Source organism: Monodon monoceros, unplaced genomic scaffold, assembly GCF_005190385.1.
Source record: "Monodon monoceros isolate NGI ecotype Baffin Bay Population unplaced genomic scaffold, NGI_Narwhal_1 Super_Scaffold_5, whole genome shotgun sequence".
NCBI lineage: Eukaryota > Metazoa > Chordata > Mammalia > Artiodactyla > Monodontidae > Monodon > Monodon monoceros.
This window is the reverse complement of record NW_021703782.1, coordinates 110,590,108-110,614,365: the sequence shown is the minus strand read 5'-3', so window position 1 is coordinate 110,614,365 and position 24,258 is coordinate 110,590,108. Positions and strand designations below refer to the sequence as shown.

Sequence of the window (24,258 nt, the reverse complement as noted above, 5' to 3'; positions counted from 1 at the left end):
CGGGGGTGGGTCTGGGCAGGGCCAGGCTGGACCTCAGGTACTGTTGCCGAGTTGCCCCGCCTCTCTCCCCGGGTTCGGGGGCTCCATCAGCCCAGGGAGCATTCCCCGCCACATCCCAGAGCCCGCCCACAGGGCCTGGCACGTGTGGGCGCCTCAGTCTCCTGGCCTCACCAGCCTGGCGAGCCTCCCTGGAGCAGGGCCTGCGTGGTCCCTGCCTGTCCTCGCTGTGGGCACCACGGCTGGGAGGCCTCTGTGACGGGGCGTCCAGCAGGCCACGTGTGCTTCATGGCGTTCGCCACCTGCCTTGATGGGCAGACGGAGGCCAGCGGGGCCAAGGGCCTGCCACCCCGTCCTGACCGTGGGTGATGGGCCTTACCAGCATGGGCCGGGAAGGAAGGGCACGGTGGGCGTGGAAGAGAGGGGCGGCGAGGAGACCTGGGGGGCCCTGATGGAGCCGGGTGGTTATTTCAGTAAGTCTTGTAGGCTCTGCGGGAACTGAGATACCTGCCAAGGATATGAAAGGGGAAGTGGGATGGGACCCCCATTCTGGGCACGCCAGGGAGTCTTTGGCCTCCAGAAGGGGCTGTTGGTGCCCCGGGTCTCCTAGGACACGGGACGGAGTGCAGGAGGGGAGCCATCCCTCATAGGTGCGGGGGGGGGGGGGGGGGGCTTTGAGCCCACGGTGGGTGGGTGTGCGTGTCTGGCAGAACAAGGCACCCCGCGCTCTGTCCTGGGGGCTGTGGACCAGTCCAAGGCCCACCAGCTTGGGGCTAGGGAGGGAGAAGGGCGACCCCTGTCCCCCTCAGCCTTGCCATGGCGGCCGTGCCAGGACCCACCAGTTGAGGCAGAGAAGGGAAGTGGAGGCCCCAGGCCCAGGCTGAGGATGGGGCTACAACCAGCCTACATCTTCACACACGTGCAGGGTCTCCTAGGGCTCCCCAGAGCCTCGGGGCTGACTGCTGTGCCCACGGGAAGGAAGCCTGAGCCCGGGAGGGCAGGGATGCCCTCAGCGTGTGGCCTGGGAGCCAGCTTGGCCACGACACTGACCGTGACTGACGGCTCCATCCATCCTGCCTGCAGCTGCTTCCCTGGTGCTGCGGCCTGCCTGTTTCCTTAGGGGAGGCGCCGGGCCCGAGGGCCTGCACGTGGGGGCCTGGGAGAGAGGACAGGTGGCCCCTACCCACCCGGCATGGTTTGAGCAACCACAGAAAGAGGAAACGCCCAAGCTCCTCTCCTCGGTGCCGCCTAGCGGATCCAGAGCCGCGTGGAGTCGCGGCCGGGCTCCCGCAGCCCGAGAGAGGCCTCGTGCCAGCCTCCAGCCTGCGCCCGCTGCTCCCACGCGCCCAGTGGCCCCTCAAGGCCTGCCCCTGGCCCCTGCTGCTGAACCTCCACTCCCGGCCGCACGGATTTCCTGCCCTTTTCCCAACAGTCCTTTGGTTTCCCCACCTCCAGACGTCTGCTCCGGGCGGGGCGGGGGGGCTCTGCCTGGGACGCCGCCTTCCATTGTCCGCGGCCCAGCTGGCCTAGCGGCGGCCCCCGGAAGCCCGAGTGCTAATGCAGAGGCTGCTGCGCCCCAGGCTGGCTTCATGAGCTCTGCTGTTGGCGCTGCCCGTGAATCACTCCGTTATCCCAATGGCAGCCCTGGGATGGAGGCACTCAGTTTTCTCCAGTTTTTACGCGAGGAGCGGAGCGTCAGGCCCAGAGTGATTAGATAATTTCCCTACAGTCACACAGGGAATAGAGGAGGCAGAATCCCGAGATAAGCTGTGGCCGTCCCGCCTATGGCCGTGGGCGAGCTCTGTAGGCTGGGCAGGGCGTGTTCCTCGGGGCCTCGGGAGCCTGCCTGGTTGCTCAGTGGATGGTCTGGTGGATGGGATCACTGAGCGGCTCTGGGCCGGCCCGTCCCCTGGGGCCCCGGTTGTCCCTTCTGCAGTGTACGGGGAGTCCCTCAGCGCTTGTGGCTCCCAGGGGCCTGAGCTCACACCTGCTCGGCCACTTAGCCCCCATGGGCTCTCTGCAGGTCCCCTGACCTCCCTGAACCTCTGTGTCCACTCTGGAAAGGGGAGGGCAGCTCTCCCTGCTCACTAGGGGCTTTCCACGTGACAGGTGCCGTGCATAGTGGCCCTTAGCAAACAGTCGGCGCCCCTGCTTAGTTGAGGCTTATCTGGGAGATGCTCCTGAAGCCTGCAGGTCCTGCGGGGGCGGTTGGAGGTGTGGGGTACGTGTTCTTGGGTGCAGTGGGGTCCTCTGGACGCCCTCTCGCCCCACCTCCTGCATCTTGACAGCCCCAGCTGGCCGGGGCTGGCCTCCCGGCCTCCTTGCAGCCCCCCGCGAGTCCCGTGGGGTTAAGTGACCTGACAGAACCACAGCCCACCTGAGCAGAAGAATCCAGACCTGTCCAGGGCTGGAAGAATCCCTGCAGGCGCTGGGGCTGGTGTGAAACAGCCTTTGGGATGGTTTGTGCTTTGAGCACCCGGCTCTTCCCGTCCCGTGAGAAAGGGGGATGGGAGTAGGGGGCTGGGGGCCACGGGGAAGGAAGGGGGTGAGGTTCCCTTGTGCAGGAGGGGCCCAGCCTGGGGCTACCAGGGGGCAGCGTGGCAGCTGCTGTCCATCCAGAGGCATCGTAGGACCTGACTTCCGCCTTTGTCAGGGGTTTGCAGAAGTCGGGGTGCTGGGGGGCCGCCCAGCTGGCGTCCTGGTGCCTGTGGGGGCCGGCTGGCAACAGGATGCAGCGGGAAGCACCCCGGGGCCCTTGGCGCTGACGGGAGAGCTGGGGTGGGCGCAGCGGAACCAAAACTGCTGTGTCATTGCAGCCGCTGCAGCTGTTGCCAGGGTGACCGGTGAGCTTCCCACCCTTCTTCCTGGAGCAGTGTCAGGATGGCGGGAGGGATGGAGGGGGGTGTGTGTGTGTGTGTGTAAGGGATGTTGTCTCCTCCCTCTCTCCTTGGGTCACACGATCCAAGACCCCTACCCTGCCTGCCGAGGCCGGGGCAGTGTGGCCTGCTGGTGGACCCTGGATCTCCTGCCTCCTTGCTGGGACCAGGCTTCGGTGCCCATCTATGGGTTGGGAGTCCCCAAAGCGCCTGCCTCACCAGAGGGTCCCAGCGCTCTCGCTGTCCTGTCGGGGGAGCGCCCAGTAATGGCAGGCAGTTCTTATTTAGGTGGGCGAGGGGCAGAGGGTGTGAGCAGGGGCATTGCGGGTCCTCCTTCGAGCCTGGGGTCCTGCGGGAGGGTCGGGCCCTGAGGGCAGGACGGCCTCCCGGCCTGGCTGAGTAAGTAGTGCCCGGCATCCCGCCTGCGCTCAGCGGGGCTGGGCCCTGCCGCTCCGCGTGGCTTGGGGTGGGCAAGGCCCCTCTCCGAGCCTCAGTTTCTCTCTCAGTAAAGGGGGTGTGTGGTAGCACCTTCCTGGCCCAGCAGCAGGTGCCTAGCAGCAGCCTGCCAGGGCTGACCCCGGCTTCCCCCCCCTCAGCTCAACTCGCCCATGAACCCCGTCAGCAGCAGCGAGGACATCAAGCCCCCGCTGGGCCTAAACGGCGTCCTCAAAGTCCCGGCCCACCCCTCAGGGAACATGGCGTCCTTCACCAAGCACATCTGTGCTATCTGCGGGGACCGCTCCTCAGGTAAGCCGCCGAGGGCACAGTGGGGACGGCAGGGCCCCCGGCCAACAGGGGGCTGCTCGGAGCTCCGAGCCGCTCACCCGGGACCTTCTAGTGCGTCCACGTCCGGGAGATGGTAAGCGGCAGCGTGGCTTTGAGGCTTCCAGAGACGAGGCAGCTGTGGTGGTGACGATGGCATGGGGGCGGCAGGGCTGTGCCCCGGGTGAAGGGCCCTTCACGTCCCACTCCCGAGCCCGGCAGCCCCGGGGGCAGGACGGCCGACCTCCTCGGGCCGCCATCTCAGACGCGGAGACGGCGAGGACCCCGGGGTCCAGGTCTTGGGCGGGGCCGGGATGCAGCCCTGCTGCGCTCCCAGGCTGGCTCCCTTACCCCGGTGGGACGAGCCCCTTCTGCCAGTTGGCCACAGGCTGCTCACGGCCGCCCCACCTGCAGGCAAGCACTATGGGGTGTACAGCTGCGAGGGCTGCAAGGGCTTCTTCAAGCGGACGGTGCGCAAGGACCTGACCTACACCTGCCGGGACAACAAAGACTGCCTGATTGACAAGCGGCAGCGGAACCGGTGCCAGTACTGCCGCTACCAGAAGTGCCTGGCCATGGGCATGAAACGCGAAGGTAGGTGGTGCTGGCCCTCTCCCTTCTCGGAGCACAGGGTGTGGCTCTGGACGTGGCGGTTGCGCGGACCTCCTTTGCATGCCTCTGATGATGGGGTCGGCTGCTGCTCTGTTGGCAGCACATCTCCGGGGGCTGTGAGCTCGCTTACCGGCTCTTTCCTGAGTACCTGCCGTGTGCTAGGCTCTGGGATTACGGAAGAGACACTCTCGGTCCTGCCTGCTGGCGGCTCCCAGCCCCGCTGGGGACAGACATTGATCAGAGCCTCTTCAAGGTCATAGTGGGCCCGGCCGAGTGCCTGGGCTCTGGGAGAGGCAGAGGCAGAAGCAGCGGGAGCCAAGGCTGGGGGTGGGAGATGCGGGTGCTGAATGAGCGAGCCCAGGAAGGCGTGCGTGGGGGTCCTGGAGCCTTGTTCCCGCTGCTCAGTAGGGGCTGGTCGAGGAGACCCGGGTCGGGGGTGGGGCAGGGAACTCCAGAGACCATCGGGACATTCCCAAGCCTGCTGGATGCCAGCTGGTCCTGGGCTGTGCTTCCTCCTACAGATCTGGCCGGGGTGCCTTGTGACCCCAGGTCCTCCCAGCAGAGGGACTCGGGCTGCGGGTCTCTCGGCCTTGGGTTGTGACGTTTATTAGGGGCGGGTGGGGGCGCGTAGCACGGAAGGCCGCTTCCCTGAGGTCGCTGAGGTTGTCAAGCTGTCCAGCCAGACCTGGGCCCGAGCCCAGGGTGGCTCCTCGTAGCCCTTTGCCGTCCATGGGCCTCGGTTTCCCCAGCGCAGGTTTGGTGGCTCCTGTATTCTGGGTGGCTTCTCTCAGTTTTGGTCTGCGTCTCTGCTTGAGTGTCTCGTGCCTGGGGCCTCGTGGGTTTAGGAGGCGCTGTCTGGGATCCCTTCTCCGCTGCGGCTGTTCCCATGGTCCACGCGTGGCTTGTATTTTTCCACCTCCTTCCCACCGGCTCCTGTCGGGGTCTCGGGCTGGCGTCTCACCACCCAGGACTGTTCTCTCGTGGGGACTGCAGTTTTCATCTCCTTTCACTTGTTTATCTCTTCAGCCCCACTTGTTCTTGCTGGGAAACCGAAACCTCAGCTGGGCCGTGCGGTCCCGCGGGATTTGCTCCTTGAGGCTGCGAGGCTGCCTGTGCAGTGCAGTGATGTGCTGGGGCTCGGTGGTAGCCGCTGGTGAGGGGCGGGGTGCCTCCTGGGCTTCAGCGTGAGCGAGGGGCCGGCCTGGGCTCCGGGCCTTCCTGATCAGGGGACGTGTTCCATGGAGACCTTGGCCCACCCTTCTTTGTGTGGGTGGAGAAGCTGAGGCCCAGAGGGTCCAGGGCTTGTCCAAGGTCACATGTCGGGCTGGAGCCTGGGCCTCTGGCTTCCAGTGCAGATCTATTCCTTTAGACCAGCAAGAGGGTAGAGGAAGCACGTGCCTGGCTGGGGGAGGCCTGTGCCCAGCCCCGGTTCCTCTGGCCACCCTTTGTAGTCAGGGTGGACTTCCTGGAGGTGGTGAGCGCAGCATGGTTCCTGAAGGATGGAAACTTGGGCAGGGGGCAAGCGTGTGGTGGGCAGCAGATCAGACTGCATCCAGATGTGGAGCCTGGCCAGAGGGCAGGTGCCAGTGTGCTGAGGGGAGGTGGGGCCCTGACATGCAGCTGCGGCTCGGGGCTCCCTTGTGGGCACCACAGTATAGAGTGAGGTCACTCGCTTGCTGAGCTGGCCACCCCTGGTGCCTGGTACCACGCCGGGCGCTGGGCACACAGCAGCGAGCCATGGGCATCCGTCCATTCACAGTGACCGTCGGACAGCCAGGCGGGGCCCCCCAGGTGTGAGCAGTGCTGCCTTAGGGGAAGCCCAGGGCACTGTGGGAGCCCAGAGTGGGCCCCTGGCCCAGCCGTGGACATCAGGCAAGGCTTGGGTGGGCAGATGTCCAGCTGACACCAGAAGAGTGGAAGGGTGTTTGGCAGACCCCGTGCCCAGCTGCCGGGGTCAGCGCACGCCGAGGCCGAGAAACTCAGTGGATGTGGTGCACTGTGGGGCCCCAGAGAGTGACCGTCCACGGGTCCCCAGGGCTTTCCCGGAAACGCTGACCCCCTCCTAAGGCCCCCTCAGCCCGTCCACCTATGAGCCTTGGGCAGACCCCAGCTGCCTGTTCCCCCAAGGCCTGGGGGAGAGTGGATGACACCCCTCTCCTGTCCCAGTGGAGCTGCAGGCTCGGGGCTGGGGAGGCACCGGGTCTGACCCCTGCCCTGTGCTCACCGGGGGCTGTTAGGAGCGCCTGCCGTGTGCGGAGCCTCTTTGGGGGCCCTGTCCTTGTCGCACACACTGTCAGCCGTGGTGCTGTGACGCTGTTCCCACACCTCCCGGGTAGAGAAACGGGGTGCAGGGGGCAGGGGCGCTCGCGGAGGTCTCAGGGCCACACTGGCGGGGCCGGGCTGCTCCCGTCTGCCTGGGCCGGAGCCGCGCCGGCCGTCTCTCGTCTGGTGCATAAATCTGGAGCGCTGGGCGCGATCCAGAGGCAGACCTGATTTATGGGCCATTAGATAAATACCTGATCCCATCAGGACCCCCCCCCACCCCCTTGCCTCTTGCTGGATTTATAAGTCACAAGCAGGCGGTCAGGACCCTCCTACACCGCCCTCCCCTGCTCCCAACACAACGTAAAACTCTCCTCACCGCCGCCGCCGCCGTGCGGCCTGCGAGCCCTGGGGCCACGGGTGGAGGCTCTGTCCTGGCGTGGGTGGCAGCGCCCGTCGTGCTTCCCGTTGCCTGCGGGGCCCGGCCCACTGCCTCGCTCTCGCTCTCGCTCTCGGGAGGAGTGACGGGTGGCCCCAGCGCAGCCTCAGTGCCGGCCCTGCAGGGGGCTTGGACCTGAGGCAGCCTCCTTCCTCTCTGCTGTCCTCGAGCGACCCCCACCAGGAGGGCTCCCTGGCGGTGGCAGGGCTGGTGGCAGCATGAGTTGGGGCACAGTGGGGCCCAGGGGGACGGGGGCCTGGAGTGCCACCCCAGCCTTGGCCGGGAGCACACAGGATGTGGCTTGTCCGCCCCCAGGGCCGGTCTGAGCCCTCCTACGTGCCAGCCCCACACGGGCGGCCATGCTGACCGGCCTCGGTGCCGCACAACCCCTGGGAGAGGCTTGTGATCACACCCCTGGGGCAGGTGGGACACAGGCTTGGGGCTGGCCCCTGGACCGGCCGACCGCAGGGAGGGCCGACGGGCACCCTGCCCCCGCGCTGGTAAGGAGGGACGCGGCAGGCCCACGGCGTCTCGTGTCGGGCAGTGACAGGGGCGTGCGCACACACGCAGCCCCTGGGGGCTCGTTCCGCAGCATTCCGGGGTTGGTGGGGCCCAGGTGGGAGTTGCCCCGCGGGCCGGCCCTCCCCAGGCTGAGCCCGGGCCTGTCCCCTGGGCGTGCAGCTGCGGGGCTCGGGGGCCTGCCTGTGCTCCCGTCTGAACGGGGGAGACCTGACAGCAGCAGGCTGGAGGGTCACCCGCTGCCCCGCCTCTGCTTCCTTCTTCCTCTCTGAGGAAGGCCTCTCCCCGTTTCCTTCCTGCGCCCCGTCCTCTGCCTCCGAGGGACTGGGGTGTGGAAACGGCAATGCCTGATGCGTGTGCGCCGGCGGGCATGGCCCCGCAGCGGCTGCGGAGAGGCCCCCGCTGGTTCCCCCGCCTCCCTGTGCAGGTGGGGCGCGTGGCCTTGCCTCTCCGAGCCTCAGTTTCCACGCGGTGCATGGGGGTGTCGGCAGGCTCCCCGAAGGGCCTGTTGGAGGGAACGTGGCGGGTGCCAGCCCCGCGCCTGGCGGGTGGTGGGGTCAAAGAGTGGGGGCCGCAGCGTGTGTGCAAGCGTGTGAACCCGTGTGCGTGCCCGTGTATGTTGCATGTGATCATTCTTGTGTGCAGGCGTCTCGTCCTGGGTTGAGCCCCCTGAGGGAAGGAGGGATGTGTCCTCCGAGCTCGGGGGACATAACTCGCCCTGTGACCTCTGACAGGGACATGCCCCGCCGGCCTTGAGAAGAGGCAGCCGGGCCAGGGCCCTTGGAGAAGTCCAGCCCTGCCTGCCCCGGGGGCCATACAGGGGATGGAGGAAGGGCCCAGCCGCCGGCGGTGCCAAAGCAAAGGAGGTGGCAGGCCTGTGGTCCCCCCACCCCCACCCCGCCCAGACACCCCTCCCACCTCGCGGCTTCCTGCCCGGTCCCAGGAGCCGGAGGGCAGCAGTGGGCACTGTGCAGGTCACGGGGCGGGGGTCCCACCCTGGCTGTGGGCTGCTGCTCCCCAGGACGTCCGGCACCAGCTGTCTCCTGACGCCGGGGACCCCGCTTATGCTGGGCGTTGAGTGTCCCTCCCAGGCGTGTGCTCGGCTGCTGGGGGAGGGTCGGCCCCGATGGGCTTTCCTGGGGATCCTCGGCGTGGGGGCCGGCCTCCTCTGCCCTCCCGGCAGCATCCCCTCCCCGTGCCGGCCCCTCTGCCCGTGGCTCGGGGCTGCGAGGTTAACGAGGCCCTGTCTTGGCCGACGCCTCCCACCCGAGGCTTCCCGGCGCCAGCGGACATAAGTCAAACACAGCCACGTCTAAGAGGTGGTCGAGCTGGCAAAGCATGAATCCCCCGCCCCCCCCCCCCCCCCCCCCCCCCCCCGTGTTTAAATAAAACAATAACATTTGTAACAATGCTGCTCAGAGCGGCCCGGCCCTTCATGGCTTCAGAGCGCTTCACAGAGCGCTCGCTAATTAATTCCGGACGCCCCCACGTAGGAGGCAAGTGCTGAGGGACCCCCACCTGCCACCCTGTCCCATCTGGAAGGGGAGGAGAGCCCCTTAACTGGGCCGCGTCACGGGGGCCGTGCGCGGGGACGAAGCCGCGAGCGTCCCGAGGGTGCCTCCTGCGGATCCAGCCTGGAGGCCGGTGCCGACCTTGTCACTCTGTGGCTGGGGAAGCTGGGGCACTGAGAGGCTAGGGACTCGCCCGGGGCCACACAGCAGCTGGGGCAGAGTAGTGTCTGATTCCAGAGCCTGTAGCTTTAAGCCGCCTGTTCTCCTGAGGGCTCAGCCGCACCCCTTTGGTGCTCTGGGCCTGTTTCCCCACCTGCTCAAACGTGCCTCTCAGCTGTGTCCCAGCTCTGAGGATTTAGGGTTCTGTTCAGAGGACAGACCCTGGGGACCCCCACCGTCAGGGTCTCAGGGACACCGGCCTGCCAGGGTCCCCATCACTCCGGATGCTGGTCCAGATCAGCCTGTGTGGCTGCCACCCACCGGGTCCACTCTTCTGGTCTGTGACCCCGTCCCCTGTAGCAGACGGCGACACGAGGAGGTGCCCTGCTCCAGCCCAGCATCCGCTGTGTCGGAAGAGGCCAGAGCCAGGCCGGCCAGCTTGAGCTCCCCACCCAGCCCCACCGGCTGTCAGACTTTCCAGAAGCACCAGGCTTGCAAAAACTCTGACTCGAGGCCTCCCGCCTGGCTCCAGGGCCCAGCTGGTGGATCTGAAGCATGGGCCAGCCCTCTGTCCTGAGTCTCGCCACACGGATGGAAAATCTCTCACTCGAGTCAGCGTTTGCGTCTCGGAGAGCGCAGCGCCTGGCAGGGGCCATCCGTAAATAGCCATTTGTGGATGCAGGAAGGATGCAGGGCCGGCCCTCAGGGAGCCCCGCGGCCCGGAGAGGGTCTGAACGGTCGTTGGCGGGGCCGGCGTGTTGGAGAGGGGTCCACATGGACTGTTGCAGAGCTGTGGGCGGTGTTCCAAGAATCGCACGGGCCCGGGGGACCCCCAGGGAGCAAGAGAGGGGAGCCCTCACACCCCCAGGCTTGGAGGACGGAGCGGGGGTGGGCCGGCAGAGCCCCTAGAGCTGTGGCCTGAGGAGGATGTGGCCGCTGAGAACCGTGGCCGGGCAGGGCGGGCACCAGAGCCACGGACCCCCTCCTCCCTCCTGCTGGTCCCCTGCGTTTACAAGACCCACCCGAGGCCAAGGGCGAGAGGGCCCGGGGTGAGGCAGCCCCGAGCTCGGGCCCCGGAGCTGGGCAGGGCAGGTGGGTCTGGAGGTACGCGGGGTGGGGGGCAGTCCCGTGACAGCGGCGTCTGCGGGAACAGGGCACTGTGTTTTGCCCGGTCCAGACTTCCTGCAGGGGACGGTAAGCCTCGACTGAGGCCCAGAGGGGTGATGGCACGTGGGAAGTCCCCCAAGGGGCCGCACCCTCCCGGCTTCCGGAAGGCTCCATGCTGGGGGCTGCGTGCAGGGCCTTCCCCTCTGTGGGGCTTGGGAGTGTGTGAGAAGTTTCACTGCAGCCCTCGGGAAGTCGCCTCGCATAAGCTCCTGTTCTGCCTTGGGGCCTCCAGGGGCCCCAGGAAGCCTTGTGTGGGGTGGGGGCTGAGGAGCTGGTCCTGAGGAGGCCGTGGGCGCCCTGGGAGTGTCGGGGGACGTCTGGACATCTGCTCTGGCTCAGCAGAGCAGGACCAAGGGAGGGCGGCCGGCGGCGGTGGTGGGCCCCGTCCTGGTGCTGCGGCCCTCGCTTAGTGGCATCTGGTGTGTCCCTGGGGAGGCACAGGCCCAATACGCCCAGGGGCTCCCCCGTGCTGGTGCTGTGTGGGCAGCCTCTCCCACCCCGCCAGGCCTCCTTTCCCTGGGTCCAGGGCTCTTGGTGTCCCCAGCAGAGGAAGTGGGGGTGTGAGGGTCGGCAGAGGGCGCTGCAGAAGCCCCCGGGAGCCTTCTTGTGTCTTTGCGGGGCTCTGGGTGGGGTCCACAGCCTGGCTCTGGTTCAGCGTCGCCTTGGGCCTGCTGGGTGACCTCAGGGAGGTCCCGGCCCGTCTTGGGAAAGGGCGGCTTGAGCTGCATGGGCTGTGAAGTCGAGGGTCTGTGAACGCCCAGCCGTGGGGTGCCTGGTCCCCTCGGCCTTCCCTCCCACCTGGGTCTCCGCGGGGATGTGTTGGAATGAACCGTTCCCTCTCCGCCTCCTCCCATCAGCTTCTCTCCCTGGGTTCCCAGAAACTAGGCTGCCCCGACGGCAGCATCTGTTCAGGTTCTACCCTCGTGCTGGACCCCCGCACCTGCCCGGCCAGCCCGGGCTGTCCCGCCTCAAGCCTGGGCTTGACCCAGCTTGTGCTCTCCCCCAGCCCCTCTCCTCCCCGCAGCAGAAAGGGACTATCAGAGATCTGCATCTCACCCCATCCTTTTCCTGGGGCACATTGGACCCTGTTCTCGGCCACGCTCCCCACCGTTGCACCCCTTGTCCTGCTCCCTAGCTGACGTGAGAGGCCCTTTCGTCAGCAGCATTTCTGCTCTGGTTCTAGACCTTGACACGTGCTACCTCTGCTGCCTGAATTGCTCTCCCTATTTTTCCCGTTCCTTCAATTTCATTGTCACTTTTTCCGGGAAGCCTTCCTGGCTTTGCCTCAGTCCGTAGCCCATCAAAGCCCTTCTCACTCCACGTTGAGATCCCTGTTGAACTGTCAGTTTCCTGAGAGCTGGGTCCCATCTGCCCTGGCCCTGGGCGGGTCCTGGGGTGACCAGTAGGTGAATGAATTAATGAGAGGCAGCGTGTTCTGTTCTCAGAGCACACAGCCTCCAGGAGGCCAGGCTTGGGGCAGAGAAGGGGGCCGCAGTCTGGCCGGCTCTGAGCAGCATCCTTCTCCCCGGCCCCGGCCAGCTTGTGGGCGCGCTGCTCGGGCCCTGGCGGCGGAGGGGCTGCCGCGGGAGCTGCGGGCTGACTGGAAGCCTCCCCGTGCCTCAGCTGTGCAGGAGGAGCGGCAGCGGGGCAAGGACCGGGCTGAGAACGAGGTGGAGTCCACCAGCAGCGCCAACGAGGACATGCCCGTGGAGAAGATCCTGGAGGCCGAGCTGGCCGTCGAACCCAAGACCGAGACGTACGTGGAGGCAAACGTGGGGCTGAACCCCAGCTCGGTGAGTGCACACCCGCCCTGCTCTGGGGACTGTGGCCCCGGCGCGCTCCTGGGAGGGAGACCCCCTCTGTAATGTCCCCAGTCGGGTGGGTGAGGTTTCGGTTGTTTGTCTCAAAGCCCAGGACTTTATGGTAACCTTCAAGCTTCGTGTTGTCTCTGGCCCATCGTCCAGCCGGGTTTCAGGGGTTCTTTGTCTGCCCCAGGTTTGCGGGCAGCGTTAGGTCCAGACTACATCTGTGTCTCCCGTGTGTGGTCAGGGTGGGACCACAGCCCTGTGGCCTGCCCTGAGGTCTCCCTGGCTCACGGTGGCCCAGACGGCACCAGACACACCTGCCCAGCTCCCTACCCCCAACCCCAGGGCCTTTGCATGTGCCGCTCCCTCTGTTCCTCCTCGGGCTTCAGCCTCAGAGAGGTGTCGCTTCCTCGCGGAGCCCCTTTCTCTCTTGACCCCACTGGTGCCCCTGTCCTGTGGGCTCAGAGCCCCTGACGTTACTCTTCACGGCCCCTAGCACGTGGGGGCCACACCGCAGCGTGTGCGGTGGGTCAATTCTCCATCCTTGCCATCAGGCTGTCCCACAGGACCCTGCCCTGCCCGTAGGCGCTCTCACGTGGCCCCCACCCCCATCTCCGAGCGTGAGGGTCCCGTCTCATCTGTGGGGGGTCGCCCTGCTGCCCTGCACTGTGATACCCCAGGACCACGGCCCCTCTGAGACGCCCGCTTCGGCTGCGTGCCAGGGAAGGCGGGCCCTCTCCTGGGCGTGCCGCCTCTCGGCCTCTCGTAGAATGACTCCCGTCGGCTGTGATGCTCAGCAGTCCGTCTGGTCTGTGGTCCGGCCCGACCCCACGCCCCCTCTCCGGTCCCAGTGCGGGGTGGGGAGGGCTTCACGACTGAGTCGAAACCCCGAAAGAGAAGTCCTGGGCTGCCAGCTTTTAATTTTGTCAAGTAAGGACATTATTGGGAAGAAAACAAATCTGCCATCTTCTCTCTCCACAAATTCAGAGCAGGCGGAGGGGGGTCTAGGGGACAGGCAGGCGGGCCGGCCGGGCAGAGGGTCTGCCCTCGTGCTGCAGCTTGCGCTGGGCTGGCCTGGGTTCCCCCCCCGGGGATGGCTCGTTAGGCCCCTTCTCTCGACACCAGCGACACCTCTTTGCCCTGGGGCAGCCTCGGGCCTCTGCCTGGGGATCCCGCTGTCACCTCCTAGGACAGGGAAGGTCCCGCCCTCTCAGGCACGGGCTGGAGCTCCAGAAACTGCCGCTGAATGAGGCCTGTTTTGTCTCTGAGCGGGAATCCAGGCTCGGAGAAGTCAAGTACTTGCTGGAGACCACCCTGCGGGACGGAGCAGGGCAGAGCTGGAGGCCCCTCCCCCAGGGCAGCCCCCCAGGCCTAGTCCTGCACCCACTGTGCAGGCAGACGTCGCCCCCAGCTCTAGGCGTGACTGTGCTCACCTACAAGGCCCCGGCCTGCCCGGGAGTGGCTCAGGGTGACGGCCTGTGCCCCGGGCCTGCTTTGGGCCCCTTGAGGGCTCGGAGGGGGCTGTTGGCCGGTGCCCAGGGAGAAGGCCCGACCCCTGGGGCTCTCCTCGGGTCTTCCCCATGCCCCCTGCTTCCTCCTGCATGGCTCCCCCATGCCCCCCACCATCAGGCTTGTGCTCTCACCTCGAGGGGCTGCCCTGCGGCGTGGAAGGGCAAGGAGCACGGTCCCCGGGGAGTGCAGCCTGGCTGCAGTGGCTCCGGCGAGAACCTGGCCCTGGCCTCTGGCACGCTAGCTGCTGGGTGTTTCGCTCGTGTGAGTGCCCGTGGCTGCCACCGTCCATCAGACGGGATGGGGTGGGCGATGCCCGCAGGGTGTCCTGGGCACGTGGTGTCCGGGGCCCAGCGAGTGTGTGGACTTCTGGTTGACGCTCCTGGGAGGTTTGTTGCAGAGCAGGTGGAGGCGGGGGCGCCCAGCGGCTGGTGCCTGTCTGCCCCTTCCCCCTGAGGTCCGCGGACCAACTGGCCACGCTCCCCGGCTGCCGCCTCTCCCGGGGTCCCAGGTCCCCTTTCTGCACGCCTGGCTCTGTCCACCCTGGTGGCCTCGGTGCCAGTTTGTCACCGGGCCTCCCACGAGAGCCCTCAGCAGGCCCTTCACGGGGCTAGGTTGTTTAGGCTACGTCACTGGAGGGCGGATGGTTTCTGTCAGGGGAAGCTCTTCTGAGGGGGCCTCCCCCGTGTGGCTGCCTGACCGTCATGGTTTCTGGAATGAGGGGTTTCCACATCCCGTGCACGGGCCTCGGTCCCCCCGTCTCCGGGCCCAGAGGGTTCTCCACCCGAGCCCCACAGGCTGGAGCCGGGAGCAGCAGGGTGCCGCTGAGGCCGCCCAGGTTTCCTCGTCTCTGAGAATGACCGGGGCGTCCCCTTCTGGCTAGAACTTTCTGGAGGGGCCTCTGATGCACCCTCTCTGTGTGCCACCCCTTAGTCTGGCCCGTGACACGGGGTCACCCGGCCCCAGCCCCCGGGGCTGCGGTGGGGACTGAGTGGGTCGTAGCACGGTGTCCTTCCTGTGGCTGCTAGGACAAGTGACCACAAATCAAGTGCCTAAGACAGCACAGAGTTTAGTATCTTATGCTTCTTGAGGTCAGAAGTCTGAGCTCAGTGTCCCTGGGCCAAATCAGGGCATCGGCAGGGCTGGCCCTTCTCGGGGAGAAGCTGCTGCCCAGCCTGTCCCCGCTCCGGAGCTGCCCGCGTTCCTCTGCTCCCGGCCCTTCCTCCGGCTTCGGGCCCGGCAGCGTCTTCCCTCCTCGACCTCGGCCTCCGTCCTCATGCCTTCTCTCTGCTCTGACCTCCTCCCCCCTCCAGTAGGGACCCTCGTGATGGCACTGGGCCCACCCACTTCTTCCAGGGTAACCTCCCATCTCAAAACCCTTAACTCGGCCGCATCTGCAGAGTTCCCTTTGTCGGGTAAGGTGGCACATTAGCAGGTTCTGGGGTATAGGACGTGGGTGTCACTGGGGGCGTTATTGAGCCGCCACTGCCGGGTAAGGCGTGTGGCGGGGCCTGGTCTGGGGCCGCGTTCTCTGCTCGGTGCTCACCGTGGTGCCCCTTCCCCCAGCCCAATGACCCTGTCACCAACATCTGCCAAGCGGCTGACAAACAGCTCTTCACCCTGGTGGAGTGGGCCAAGCGGATCCCGCACTTCTCCGAGCTGCCCCTGGACGACCAGGTCATCCTGCTGCGGGCAGGTGAGTGGCCGGGCCTGGCGGGGGCTGGGCAGGCGTGGACAGGAGAGGGGCGGGGGCTCTGGGGCCCCGCGGGTGGGACGTGGCCTTCCTGCTGCTGTGTGGGGCCGCAGGGGAAGGGGCACGGGCCGGGGCTTCTGCTCCAGCACTGCCCACCGCAGCCTGGGTTTTCCTCCCCTCCCTCATAAGGAAGGATTCAGTTTGGGGTCTCTCCTAGTGGCCTTCAGAGGGGTGACGGGCCGTCTGGGGGACCTGTGGAGAGGGAGGGGTGAGCATGTCCAGCAAGGGCTGCCCTTGGGGGTCTGTGTGTTCTGCCTTCTCCCCCGACTCAGGCCGCAGCCCCTTTCCCAGGCTGGGCTTGCGATGCGCGAAGCTGGTGCAAAAACAGCTCGCTCGGTGCTCAGCACACACCCCACGGCCGAACAGGTGGTGAGGGAGATCCTGGGACCTGGGGGCGGGCGGGGGCGGGGGATGGGAGCGGCAGCTTTGGAGTCCCGACAAGGCAGCCGCCCGCCCTCCAGGCCGTTCTCTCATCTGGAAAGTGGGCATGACGGCCTTGCCGCGTGGAAGCCGGTTTCTGCTGGGACGCTGGGGTCCTTGGCGCAAAGCTCCTGCCAGAGAGACAGTAGGGACGGGCCAGCTGGGAGGTGCTGGGCGGGAGCCCCGCCCCACCGGTCCATACGTGCGCACTGGGCCCTGCGGTGTGCACCTGCTGACCTGCGTGCTCCGGGCCTGTGCTGGGGGCCACAGGAGCATCGGGCCAGCCCAGCGCCTGCTGGGCCCACTCTTGGGGCAGGAGGACAGGTGGCAGCAGGGTCAGAGGTAGGAAGGGGCTGGGTGGGCCTCAGTGGGGGATGGGAGGGAGAGAGGCAGAGTGATCGCAGAGTGGCAGGTAGGGCAGGCGCTGGGGGGCTGGTCTGGCCCCTCGCAGAGCTCTGGTCCTTGGCCCTGGTGTTTGGCCAGCGGGGTGTCCCTCGCGCTGAACCTGGGGGCGGGGAGAGCCCGTGCCCAAAGGAGTTTTCACTCTGGGGCACAAAACCCAACACCCAGAGCCGCCAGACCCGTAGGGATTGGGAAAGTCTGGGACCAGGGGTTGGAGGGCATTCTGATTCACTGACCAGGCAGCCCCTTCCTCTCCCTGGGCCTCAATTTTCCTCTGCATAATAAACGGGGCCAATACTTGCTTTGTAGGGTTGAATCAGGATTCAATGGGATGATCCTTGTGATACTGGCAGCCACCAGCCCAGAACCTTCAGGGCACTCAGGAGTGGTGGCTGTGACGGTCACTGGTGACAGTCTTGTGGGATGATTCATGCTGTTCAGTTTATAGGGTCATCGAAACACTTGCTCACAGAATCGTTTCCATCCCTCTTTGTAGCCCTTGCACCTACTCTGGGTGCGCCAGGGCCTCATGTAGACAGAGCGGTGAGTTGGCCTTTGGCTCTAAACACACCTTGTTTCAGCTCGATAATTTACTGTTTTGTGGCATCCACAAAACGTCAGTCTCTGGGAGTTTGCCGTGGGGGGCCAGACTGGCGGCAGCTGCTCCGGGGCCGCCTGGAGAGGGTCCTGGGAGCTCCCTTGTGCTCCGTGGCACAAGTGTCTGGCACTTGCAGAGAGAGACTTCCCTGGCACCCTAGTTGGGGAGCCTGGGTTAAACTACGCTACAGGACACGCTCTGTGCAGGACTTCTCGGGGCCTTTACTGCACGCACTGTAGAGGCATCCCCCAAACGTCCATGCTTGGGAACTTCCTTTCTGTGGAACGGTCGTGGGCTCGGGGTTTCATGGAGCCCACTTTGGGAACCGTGGCTTGGGAGGGTGAGAGCTGCCTCTGGGGGGCCCAACGGGGGTCGGGGGCAGGGCGGCCCGGGGGTCTGGAGACAGCAGTGACCGTGTGTTCTCCCCGCCGCAGGCTGGAACGAGCTGCTCATCGCCTCCTTCTCCCACCGCTCCATAGCCGTGAAGGACGGCATCCTCCTGGCCACCGGGCTGCACGTCCACCGCAATAGCGCCCACAGCGCGGGGGTGGGCGCCATCTTTGACAGGTGGGGGCCCAGCCCAGCCCACGGCCGTGACCTGCTTGGCCTTTGTCCTGTTCACGAGGGTTATACTTGCGGAGATACAGAGATGTGCAAGGACTGAGGTTAAAATCCCTCCGGGGACACCCGACAGCTGCAGCAGACGTTTTTGGCTTACTTTTCTCCAAGTATGTTTTCAAGTCCTGCCCATGGGAAGGAAAGCTGCCCTATTTTTAGTGCAAAGGGAGACTGTGCCGTAGATGCTGTTCCGTGGCACTGTCGTGTCGGATGCGGCGGAGACTCTTACGAGCTGAGACTAAAAGCATCGCAGCGCCTGCGAGCCCGCGCGCACCCGGTCCCCGGGTGCCCGGCTGCATCTCAGCGCTGCTTCTGGCGTGTCCCCGGTGGAGACACCGCTCTCTGCCCCTCGGCACACAGCCGGGGGGCCAGTGCTGGGCGGTGGGCAGGGGGCTCCTCCGTTCAAGTGCCTCCAGAATCATGGCCCACCTGTGCTGCACCAGGCAGGGCGGACAGGAGCTACTCATTCCTGTCTCTGGGCCTTGCCTAAGAGCCCGGAGGACCTGGGGACCTGGGGACCTGGGTGTCAGCTCAGCCAGCCAGAGTGGGAAGGGCTGGGGAGGGGCGTCCCAGGGTCCCTCGGGTGTGGGGGGCGTGGTACAGGAGTGGTGAGTGGGAAGGAGCGAGTGGCAGGGCGTGGGGGGTGGGGATGGTGGTGGGAGGGGTCCCAGGCGAGCCCCCGAGTACAGGAGCCTTGAAGTTAGAGGGGAGCAGCAGAAGCCCCTCCTGTAGCCCCCCGGGGATAAATGTGGGAGCCCTGCTGCCCCGTGGGACAGCTCAGGGAGAACAGAGGGGCACCACGTACTGCGGGCAAGCACTGGTTTAGACAGTGTAGGGATGTGTCTTTGCCACAGGACATTTCAGGGCCTTTAACGAGCTCGTGTACAGAAGTGCCACCAAAAGGGGCTGTGGAGCACGGGGTTTATTGCCCACAGACGGCTTCTTTGGAGAGCACGTCCCTCTGGGGGCATGTTTAGAAGTGCAGCCCCAGTCACGCACCCAGCTGACAGTTCTGTGGTTCCAGCTGCTAGAGAGGTGACGGTGATGGGAATGTAATAAGTGGCCGGTGTCGGGAAGTGGAACGGAGCCTGCTCCGGCTGCAAGGAAGGAGCCAGGAAGCCCAGGAGCTGGGGAAATGCCTTCCCGCGGGCGGACTCCGGGGAGCGGCAGGAATGCGGCGCTCAGGCCGCCGTGTCTGGTCTGCATCCCCGTGGGGACGTGTGGCAGTGGGCTTTGCCCTGGACGTGCGGGGCCTTGGCTCGCCCCGGCTGTCACGAGGTTCCTCTTTAGTCTCTGGATAAAATCCCATTCGCAGACCTTCTTGAGGAAGAGGCATGGCGCCCCCGGGGCGGGGTGGGACAGGCTGGGCAGCTCCCCCGGTCTCCTGGCTCTTCTCAGCTGCCCTCCAGGCCCACAGCGGGCCTCCCGAGCGCTTTGGGGTTCCTGGCGGGTCCTGTGAGGGTCGTGGTCTGACTTGGGACGTCGGCATTTGCCTGCTTCCCCCGCAGGGTGCTGACGGAGCTGGTGTCCAAGATGCGGGACATGCAGATGGACAAGACGGAGCTGGGCTGCCTGCGCGCCATCGTCCTCTTCAACCCCGGTACTGCCTTCCTGCCACTTCACCTGCTGTCCAGGCCCGGGTGTCAGCCCACCTGTGGGACTAGAGTCCCCGGGCTCTCAGCCCAGCCCCACTGCTCACGGGCGCTGCAGCGTCGGCGACCTGCCCCTTCTCCGAGCCTCGGTGTCTCTCTTACGATGGGAGCACAGCCATGCCACCTTCTTCCCAAGGCCCTCGTGAAGGTCGGGCAAGGCTTGCGCAGCCGAGCTCATCCTCTGCGGTTTGGTGAGGCCTCTGGCCGGGCCTTTGGGCGCTGTGTCCAAAGCGAGGCCCCACTCGCACCGGCATCCTGGGCTCCAGAGGAGACGGCCTCTTCGCGCGCTTCTGCTGCCGGAGTTCTGGAGCCCGGATGTTTTGGGGGGTGGACGGGGACACCGGGGGCAGGTTTGGGGCTGCTGAGGGCTTCTAGGGGGAGGTGCAGGGAGCTGACCAGGCGGTGGGAGGATGGGACGGCCCTAGGGATCACGGGCCCTGACTCCTTGCCCTCCACCGGCTCCAGTGCTGAGGGCCGGGCTGGGGTGGAGATGGAGTCCGCTCGTGGGGGACAGCCCGTTGCCAGGGACGTGTGTTCCCCAGCTTTGTGCTCGAGCCCGTGACCCTGCCGGCATGGGAGGCTGAGCCACGTGTCTCGGCCCTGCCTGGCGGGATCCCCATTGAAGTCGTGCGTGGCTTGGCTCCTGGCTCTGGTTCACCTGTTGGGGCCCAGGCGTGGGGTTGCTGGGGACAGAAGGGAGATGTCCAGAGCTGGCAGAGCCCCAGGGCCTGGGGGAGCCCAGTTGCAGCGGAGCCTGGCATGTTCCCAAGGTGCCCAGGACCCCGAGCCACCATGGCATTCACACTGGACCGCAGTGCTCCTACTGGGACATCAGCCAGCCAGGGCAGGGCCGGTGCGGGACCCCCTGGTCTGGGACTCACGGGCCAACCGACAGCAGTCCTGTTCCATGGCTGAGCCCCCGGAGGCTGCGTCAGCTTCAGACCAGCAGCAGGGAGGCTCTAGCCTCTGCCCCCTGAGCCGCTAGGATGGACCATGCCTGGCTGGGGCCAGACTCAGGGCTGTGTGAGCCCAAATCCAGACGCCCAGTGATGGCTGCTGTCCGGGGGCAGTGGGGAGAGAGAGAGGCTCGTCCACTGTCAGCTTGCTGGGTGACTTCAGGAGATAAAGAAGCACAGGGGCTTATTAGCAAAGCTTTGACCGGCCGGGGGGCTCTCAGTGCCTCAGAGAGAGGCCTGTGACAGCTCACGAAGATGAGCCGGGGCGGCCCGTGCTTCTAAGCCTCACCCCTGGGCCCTGGGGGTTTTGGCGACCCTGGTCCCGGGTATCTCCGTCCACAGGCAGAGCCTTCCAGACTGGGCCCCTGCCGCCAGGGTCCCAGGGCTCAGGATGGCTTCAGGGCCCCCCATAGCGTGGGTCTGGCTCTTTCAGGTACAAGAGGGTTTGGAGCCTTCATCTGGCTCCAAGGGGCTGAGACCCAACGCAGCAGAGGCCTGTGGAGTCCACCCGGTTTCCCTGGTAACCAGGAGCCGCCCCGGGGGCAGGCCCATCCCACTGTACAGATGGGGCTGAATGGCAGGAGGTCAGGGGACTGGCCCAAGGTCAAGTGGCCAGCAAGCAAGCGGCAGGGCCAGGGCTCGAGCAGCCTCGTCTGAGTCGGGGCTCTCGGTCCCTGGGGCAGGTTCCCCGGGCAGGGCTCTTACCTGCGGCCCCTGCTCCCTCACAGACTCCAAGGGGCTCTCAAACCCGGCCGAGGTGGAGGCGCTTCGCGAGAAGGTCTACGCGTCCCTGGAGGCGTACTGCAAACACAAGTACCCCGAGCAGCCAGGAAGGTGAGCCTCGGCCCAGCCTCTGCCTGGACGGACCTCGGGGTTTCTTTGCAGACCCCCTGCCCAGGGCAGGACCCCGCCACCAGCCCTTCAGACACTCTTGTGAATTAGAAGGCGACACCCTGCCTTCACCCAGGGCAGTGGGGGATTGAGGCGCTCTCCCGGCCTCAGCGGGCACGCTCTCACGCTTCCTTGTAGCCCCACCAAAAAGATGGGCCCAGCGCGGGCACACAGTAGGTGCTTGTCGCTGTAAAGCACGTGAACGAAGTCAGTGCTTTCCTCCGCCTGCCAAAGGGAACCGCTAGAGGTAGGGGCCTGGCGTGCTCACCCCTAGCAGGGAAGGACGCCAGCACATAGTAGGTGGTTTATAAGCGTATGCAGAGTAGATGGCCGTGGTCTGCAGACCTGCCCGTCTCTCCTGGCCGACTGTGGGCCCCGGAAGGGCTGGAATTGTCTCCTTTCTGGGTCCACAGTGCCAGGCGTGCCGTGGGTGTCCAGGGGAAGGGGAAGCATCAGTGGTTTCACAGCATTCCAAATCTGTTGTCCTGATTCTACCCCCTCCCTCTCCCGCTGGCCGCCCCGCCGACTGGCACACACGGGCCACACAGGGTTAACTGTCTTGCTCAGCCTCATCTGGTTTGGTTTAGAGTGAAACTTCCCGGAGGAGGATGAGAGGAGGGGTGGCAGGCCCGCCTGTTTTTCCTGGCTTCCCGCCCTAGCCCATCTCGCCAGCTCAGCAGAAAACAGCTCGTTCTCTGGCCCTGTTCCAGCCTCTAAGCTGCGTTTCTGCCTTTAAAACGCGGGTAGTGTTGCAGCCAAGCACGGGGCTTTTCCCCCTGAAATACAGACACTGTTAATAATTAATGAGGCCCTGGGGCCCCTGGAGGGGCATGTGGAGAGACCAGGCAGCACGTGGGATGGGGACGGCATGGGGGACAGATGTGGATGTCACTGGAGGGGCATGTGGCCCCGTCACCCCCCCACGGCAACTGTCCTTGGCAGCCGGGCCACTAAGCCTGGCGTCCCTTTTCCAAGAGGCTCCCAAAGTCTTCCTGTGTTCCTCCCCCACCCAGCGTCCTCCCCAGAAACTCCCCAGGGGGTGGGCACGGCCCGCGGAGCCTCCTTCTCTCCCACCCGCCCTGTCTGGGCATCAGGTGCCTCTGGCCGAGCTCTTTCTGGGGAAGGTGGGCGCTGGCATGGGGCCCCCTGGAGGCTGGTCCTTGCTGAGAAGGGCTTGTTGGTGCTCAGACCTGCTCCCAGCTCAGGAGCGGCTTCACCTTTGGCGCCCCTGCAGCCAGGGGCATTGCTGGTACTCAGATCTCTTCTCGTAGCCCTTCTTCCTGTTTAAAATCCTACCGTGGCTCCCTCTTGCACTGGAGAAAGCTCACGTGTCGTAGCTTCCCCACGAAACCCCGTTCAGCCTGCCCCAGCCCGGCCACTGTCTCGCCACTGGACCTTCATCCTGGATCTCCACCCTGGGGGTCTCCTGCCGTGGCAGCCTCAGGGGGATGGGGCAGTGAGCCTGGTCCCTTCCCCAGGGGGCCGCCGGGCGCCAGGACGGAGGGTGGGAGGGCCCGCCCGCCCCTCACGCGGCTCCTGCCCCGCAGGTTTGCAAAGCTGCTGCTTCGTCTGCCGGCCCTGCGCTCCATCGGCCTCAAGTGCCTGGAACACCTCTTCTTCTTCAAACTCATCGGGGACACGCCCATCGACACCTTCCTCATGGAGATGCTGGAAGCCCCGCACCAAATGACTTAGGCCCGTGGCCGTTCTTCGCACCCACTGGTCCGGCCGCTCCGCCCGGCTGCCAGCAGCTCTTCTCAGCCGAGCCTGCCCCGCCCCTCCTCTGCCTGGATGTTTGGACTTGGGGGCGTGGCCTGTCACTGCTAAGCCTGAGATGTGCTGCCACCCTCGTTATTTTCAGTACTACTCGACTGGACCGGGCAGTGGCCATGCTGGTGTGGCAGCCGGAGTGGCAGGAACTGGTGTGAGCCCCGGGGGAGCCCGGGCGGCTCACGGGGTCTCAGGCCCCCGCCCCCGGAGCTATAGCGGTCAGAGGGTGGCTTTGTTCCGTCACTGTTTTGTTGTCGCGAGGTCCTCTGTTTGCAGGGATCCCTCTGTCTCCTGTGTGTGCTGGCAACCTGCCAGCCCGGCCTCACCCACAATCGGGAGGAGGGAACAGGTGGGGGGGGTTTGGCATTTCATTGCAAAAGACTCCACCTGCCCCCTGGGAAGACGGGAGGGGCTCTGGGGCAAGCAGCCTTGTCTCCCCTCAGAATGAAGGGTGAGCAACCCCTGTTTCCAAAGATGACTTTCAACTTTGTCCCCGAGCCAGTCAGAACAGAAGCTGACCTCTGTGCAGGGTTTTGGGGCCACCTCAAGCCTGCAGGGACTGGAGTCACCTGCCCACCCCACCCCACCTCATTTCTCTCTTTGCATCGTCCTGGTTTCAGCTTCTTGTCCCACATGGTCCTGTCCAGCCCTGGGTAACCAACCCCCACCCCACCCCCAAATCTTGCAGTCTGTGCCCAGGGCCAAGGCTGACCCCAGTCCCCAGTCCTGGAGGGCTAGCCTGGTCTCTGGCCCTCCTGGAAGCACTGGAGGGCCATGCCGACCTGGGCTCTGCTGACCTCTCAAGGGCAGAGGTCATCACCAAGGAGGCCCACAGGGACGGGAGGAGAGGAGAGTCACTTTCCCCAGAGGGTCCTTGGGCAGCTGTGCACGTTGAAGGAGGGACTTGTGGGCGCATGGCTCGGGGCAGGGGGCAGATGGTCCATTCTGGAACGCTCTGGGTAGAGAGGCCCCTTCGCTGGCTGTTCTGTCCAGAGGACTCTTGGGGTCAGGAACCGTTGAGTGCCAGCACCCTTGGGCCGGGGCTGGATGCCCCTCGGGGACAGCCAGCCCGGCTGTTGTCTTGGCCGGCTGATGGAGCCCTTTGTGGGAGCTCCATCAACACCTGCTCTGGTTGAGGGCACCCCACCCAGCCCTGCACCCACCCCTGAACCTTTCACCCAACCCAGGCAGGCAGGCCCTCTGCCCCTGGGGCGGGGGCGGGGTCAGGGTCTCTCAGGTTGAACTGGCCTCTTTTGCACTGTAATGCCCTCCCGTTGGTCTGAGTACTTTCCATTTGCATGCCTCGTACTCCATGGACCCAGCATTTGTCAGTCGGGGGGGGGGGGGGGGGAACGGGGGGGGGGGGGGGGGGGGGGGGGGGGGGGGGTTGGGGAGGAGAGTCCTGTCTTCTCAGCCCATGAAGGGGATGCTCTGCGGTGCCTGTCTTCTTCCCGCCGCTCCCCACCAGAGAGGCCCCAGAGCGGGGGTGGGCATGGGGGCTGTGGATGCCCTCCCCCCGAGTCTGTTCCCCCGGGTGCTGCAAGGGTGCCCCTGGGGCTGGAAGGGGAGATGCCGGCCTC

At 65.9% G+C, this 24,258-nt stretch overlaps 1 protein-coding gene across 5 annotated transcripts in view; it reads left to right on the top strand.

Moving 5' to 3' along the window:
- Positions 1–24,009, top strand: part of RXRA (retinoid X receptor alpha) — a 95,141-nt gene extending 71,132 nt beyond the window's left edge. For 4 of the 5 annotated variants that reach the window (XM_029203717.1, XM_029203718.1, XM_029203716.1 and 1 more), the window contains 6 exons: positions 3,470–3,620; positions 4,050–4,229; positions 11,928–12,097; positions 15,185–15,314; positions 17,226–17,358; positions 18,918–20,739. In XM_029203717.1, coding sequence (XP_029059550.1) covers positions 3,470–3,620; positions 4,050–4,229; positions 11,928–12,097; positions 15,185–15,314; positions 17,226–17,358; positions 18,918–19,623 — 1,470 coding nt within the window. In that variant the 3' untranslated portion in view covers positions 19,624–20,739. The other variant, XM_029203719.1, reaches the window with a different exon arrangement.
- Positions 24,010–24,258: the final 249 nt, after the last annotated feature.